Source organism: Acipenser ruthenus, chromosome 36 (assembly GCF_902713425.1).
Source record: "Acipenser ruthenus chromosome 36, fAciRut3.2 maternal haplotype, whole genome shotgun sequence".
Taxonomy (NCBI): domain Eukaryota; kingdom Metazoa; phylum Chordata; class Actinopteri; order Acipenseriformes; family Acipenseridae; genus Acipenser; species Acipenser ruthenus.
Genome location: NC_081224.1, coordinates 345,001 through 350,000, shown reverse-complemented (window position 1 = coordinate 350,000; position 5,000 = coordinate 345,001). Strand labels below are relative to the sequence as shown.

General features: G+C 49.6%; 2 protein-coding genes across 4 annotated transcripts in view; one reads left to right on the top strand and one right to left on the bottom strand.

Moving 5' to 3' along the window:
- The window catches only part of LOC117401937 (telomerase RNA component interacting RNase), a 7,418-nt gene extending 7,143 nt beyond the window's left edge, over positions 1–275 (bottom strand). The window contains exon 1 of the mRNA XM_059008040.1: positions 1–275. This exon is cut by the window's left edge and continues 454 nt beyond it. The gene's annotated coding sequence lies outside the window, so the exon portion shown is untranslated.
- A 2,907-nt stretch (positions 276–3,182) lies between these two features.
- The window catches only part of LOC117968468 (podocan-like protein 1), an 11,343-nt gene continuing 9,525 nt past the window's right edge, over positions 3,183–5,000 (top strand). For 2 of the 3 annotated variants that reach the window (XM_059008221.1, XM_059008219.1), the window contains exon 1: positions 3,183–3,421. In XM_059008221.1, the coding sequence (XP_058864204.1) occupies positions 3,398–3,421 (24 nt within the window). In that variant the 5' untranslated portion in view covers positions 3,183–3,397. The remainder of the gene's footprint in view (positions 3,422–5,000) is intronic. The other variant, XM_059008220.1, reaches the window with a different exon arrangement.

Here is a 5,000-nt window from a genome sequence, read left to right as displayed (position 1 = left end):
AAAAAAAAGACAATTGCAAGGATAATGGGACGCGTTGTTCGGCGATAAGAAACGCTGCCTTGTGTTTAAATTTCAGTTCAGAATCAGCTTCGTTTTGTTTTGTTTTTTTAGAAGTTTCTCTCGTCGTCGGCCATCTTTGTAATAAGCAAGTCACTTATATTAAGCACGGCGACTCGGAAGGTTTTTGTGTGTTTTTTTTTTCAGCTCAGGTTTTCAGAATGGAGTTGGAATCCGACGCCATTTCGGATCTAACGGAGAGCCCGCGTCCCATAGGAAACAATGCAGCTGCGGAGCCAACATGGCGGACAGAGGACCGCAGTTTCACTTCTCGTCAACGAAAGCCTACGTCAGATCTACGACGCCCGAATCCAGCCAATCGGATCCCGTGGACGCGTTCTGCGTCACACGTGATCTGCTTTCGCTTGACGCGCTCCTGCGGTTGTGGCTCATTCTGTGTGTTAAGCAGACAGTGAAACACGTTGAAATCGACTTTTTTAACACATAAGCACCAATAAACACGCATTTTATGGTATATCGATTAACATTTCTAATGTTTGGTGTGATTTGTAGAAACAGCCGTAGCCTTTTTAACCCTTAAAATGATCATTTCTGCATCGCTTTTGATTCAATGCTCAGCCACCCTCTCTGTATTGTGATTGTTTTCACTGCAGCCTCACAGAATTGTTCAGATGCAATGCATTAGGAGCTGCCGGATATGATTTTTCTGTTGTTGTGGTTGTCGTTTTGTGCAGATAACGGAATCCAGTTACTTAAACAAAGCAGCTTTTCTGTCATTGCAAAAAACGCTCGGGCGTTAGAGGGTTAATCTGCACAAACATTAAAACTAAAGCAGGCTTCCTTTAGGCCGAAACAAACAAACAAACAAAAAAATAAGAACAATGAATACCGCACGGAAGAAATGTGTGCGCGTCAGTGTGTGTTAGTGTGCGTGTCAGTGTGTGTGTGTGTGTGTTAGTGTGCGTGTCAGTGTGTGTTAGTGTGCGTGTCCGTGTGTGTGTGTGTTAGTGTGCGTGTCAGTGTGTGTGTGTTAGTGTGTGTGTCAGTGTGTGTTAGTGTGCGTGTGTTAGTGTGCGTGTCACTGTGTGTGTCAGTGTGAGTCACTGTGTGTGTGTGTGTGTGTTAGCAGGCCCCCCCTGTGTTATTTGCACAGCTGTAGCCAGGCTTGGTCCAGCTGCCTGTGTTGGAAGCACACAGCGCTCTCTCTCTCTCTCTCTCTCTCTCTCTCTCTCTCTCTCTCTCTCTCTCTCCTCTCTCTCTCTCTCTCTCTCTCTCTCCAGATGTTTCCTCTTCACTCTGCATTCCCGCTCGGGGTCTCTGTGCCTCTCTGTCTCTCTCAGCACATTCACTCTCACTCTCAATCTCACTCTGGGTCTCTGTGTCTCTCTCTCTCTCTGTGTGTCTCTCTCTCGCTCTCTGTCTCTCTCTCTCAGCACATCCTCTCTCTCTGTCTCACTTGGGGTCTCTGTGTTTGAAAGAGTCAAGGCAATCATAAAGCCTTCAGAAATAACAACACCGCGGCTTTGATCTCATGCGAAGGCAGAGGAGCAGAATCTCACAGTTTAAAATCGCAACGGACTCTGAGACTCTGAGACTCTGAGATTCTGGCACTCTGGGACTGAGACTCTGTGACTCTGGGACTCTGAGACTCTGTGACTAGCAGTCTGGGACTCGGAGACTCTGGGACTCTTTGACTCTTTGACTCTGTGACTCTGGCACTCGGAGACTCTGGGACTCTTTGACTCTTTGACTCTGTGACTCTGGCACTCGGAGATTCTGGGACTCTGAGACTCTGGGACTCTGTGACTCTAGCACTCTGTGACTCTTGGACTCGGAGACTGTGACTCTGTGACTCTGAGACTCTGGCACTCTGGGACTGAGACTCTGTGACTCTGGGACTCTGGGACTCTGAGACTCTGTGACTCTGTGACTAGCAGTCTGGGACTCGGAGACTCTGGGACTCTGAGACTCTGAGACTCTGGGACTCTGGGACTCTGAGACTCTGAGACTGGGACTCTGGGACTCTGGGACTCTGGGACTCGGAGACTCTGGGACTCTGAGACTCTGGGACTCTGGGACTCTGGGACTCTGGGACTCTGGGACTCTGAGACTCTGTGACTCTGGGACTCTGAGACTCTGAGACTGGGACTCTGGGACTCTGGGACTCTGGGACTCTGGGACTCTAGCACTCTGTGACTCTGGGACTCTGAGACTCTGAGACTCTGAGACTCTGGGACTCTGGGACTCTGGGACTCTGAGACTCTGAGACTCTGAGACTCTGGGACTCTGGGACTCTGAGACTCTGAGACTCTGGGACTCTGGGACTCTGGGACTCTGAGACTCTGAGACTCTGAGACTCTGTGACTCTGAGACTCTGGGACTCTGGGACTCTGGGACTCTGAGACTCTGAGACTCGGAGACTCTGGGACTCTGTGACTCTGAGACTCTGGGACTCTGGGACTCTGGGACTCTTGGACTCTGTGACTCTGTGACTCTTGGACTCGGAGACTCTGTGACTCTGTGACTCTGGGACTCTGTGACTCTGGGCAGCACTGCTGTTGGATCGTCTTTCTCTCAGGAACCCAGCCGAGCAGCTCCCCCTGCAACACCTGCTGCGGATTTCAAGGAAATTATAAAAGAAACAGTGTTTTGTTTTCAGGGCCAGAACTTATTCCAATCGATGGGCCAGCAGTGAATTTAGTACAGTTTCTTATTTCGGAAAGAAAAAAAAAATATATATATATATACAAACACACACACAGACACACACACACACACACACACAGACACAGACACACACACACACTGACCGGCTGATTTCAATAATGTGCTGGAATTGATTATAAGGGAATGGGAATTGATATTGAAAAACAATAATCGACCCCTGACCCCTCTCTCCCTCCCTCTCTCTCTCCCTCCCTCTCCCTCTCTCTCCCTCTCTCTCCCTCTCTCTCTCTCTCCTCTCTCTCTCCTCTCTCTCTCTCTCTCCCTCTCTCTCTCTCTCTCTCTCTCTCTCTCTCTCGATCAGAGCCAGGAAAAATTAATCGTTCTCTCCAAATGTCTCTCTCTGTCTGCCAAATCCTGTCCCTTCCATCATCAACGGAGCCAAGCTGGAGAAGAGAGAGAGGAGAGGAGAAGGAGGGAGGGAGGGAGGGAGGGAGGGAGAAGGAGGGAGGGGGGAGTCATAACATACAGAGATGGGGAGAGAGAGAGAAACCGTTTCTTATTTTTGAACGGAGAGGAATTTTCGGTGGATGTGTGATTTGTCTATTGCTGGAGTTTCAGACACACGCTCGCTGACACTCTCACACTCACACCAATGGGGCGCAGCGCTGGGAGTGAACGGGAGTGAACAGGAGTGAACTGCGTCACTCTGGAGATGCCGCTGGGACGGCTGGAAAAGGTCAGCAGATTCCTGCGTTGCTTTGCGTTGGGCATGTCCATGTTTTGCAGCGGCAGTGTTTTTTTTCGGGAATGTTTTTACTCTTCGTTTCTATGATTCAACACAAAGCTGCTCCTCCCGTTCCTCATATTTATTTTGCTATGCTTTTCTAAAGCTTTTGGCAATTATATCTATTATTGTAGCATGTCCATTTCACCCTCCTCCCCTGTGCTGTACCCTGCTCCCCTGTGCTCTACCCTGCTCCCCTGCGCTCTACCCTGCCTCCCCTGTGCTGCACCCTCCTCCCCTGTGCTGCACCCTGCTCCCCTGTGCTCTACCCTGCCTCCCCTGTGCTGCACCCTGCTCCCCTGTGCTGCACCCTGCTCCCCTGCGCTGTACCTTGCTCCCCTGTGCTGCACCCTGCTCCCCTGTGCTGCACCCTGCCTCCCCTGTGCTGCACCCTCCTCCCCTGTGCTGCACCCTGCTCCCCTGTGCTCTACCCTGCCTCCCCTGTGCTGCACCCTGCTCCCCTGTGCTGCACCCTGCTCCCCTGCGCTGTACCTTGCTCCCCTGTGCTGCACCCTGCTCCCCTGTGCTGCACCCTACTCCCCTGTGCTGCACCCTGCTCCCCTGCGCTGCACCCTGCTCCCCTGTGCTGTACCATAGTGTTAAATATGTAAATATTAGCTGACAGTAACCTCAAACACCCTGGTTTGATCTGCAGTTTGAAATCAGACTGAATCAAGTGGGAGGTTTTTTTTTTTTTTTTTTGGTAATTAAAACCTTTTTTTTTTTAAAACAGTTATTCCAAAAACGGCGACAGAGTGCCAATATTATGTTCCAGAATCTCATTCCATGAGCTCATCATCATAACTGCTCTTAGCCATTAGGTATCCAATATTAATATTATTGTTATTGTTCAATGTATATTATTATCCCACTTCAATGCACAGCCACGGCCAAAAGCATTGCATCACCCTGCAGAGCGAACTCAGTGTGCTTCGTAAAGAGGAATGAAACCTGCAGGACAATGTGACGTTAACATACTGAATCACACACACCGCTTCACAGTGTTCCCAAATACTTAACGGAAAAACTGACTAACTGAAAAATGTGACATTTCAAACATGTAAACACTGTACTGTTATGGATGAGGTACTGTAGCACTCCATCCATAACCTCTGAGATGTGGGTGTTTTTATATCAGTGAGGCAGGGGGACCCCTCTCTGTTCATGGAGGGGGATCAGGAGGAGGGTAGAGGGGTGAACGTTGGGGGCTTGCACCCTATATCTGAAGATACTTGGCTGTAGAGTTCAAGGCAGCTGTGGCTAAATGTTTTGCATGATAACGCTAAAGTCTACTGGAAGGAAGCCAGTAGACTTCCTTCCTGTTATTATTTAGCAGACGCCTTTATCCAAGGTGACTTACAGAGACTAGGGTGTGTGAACTATGCATCAGCTGCAGAGTCACTTACAACTACGTCTCACCCGAAAGACGGAGCACAAGCAGGTGAAGTGACTTGCTCAGGGTCACACAATGAGTCAGTGGCTGAGGTGGGATTTGAACCGGGGACCTCCTGGTTTCAAGCCCTTTTCTTTA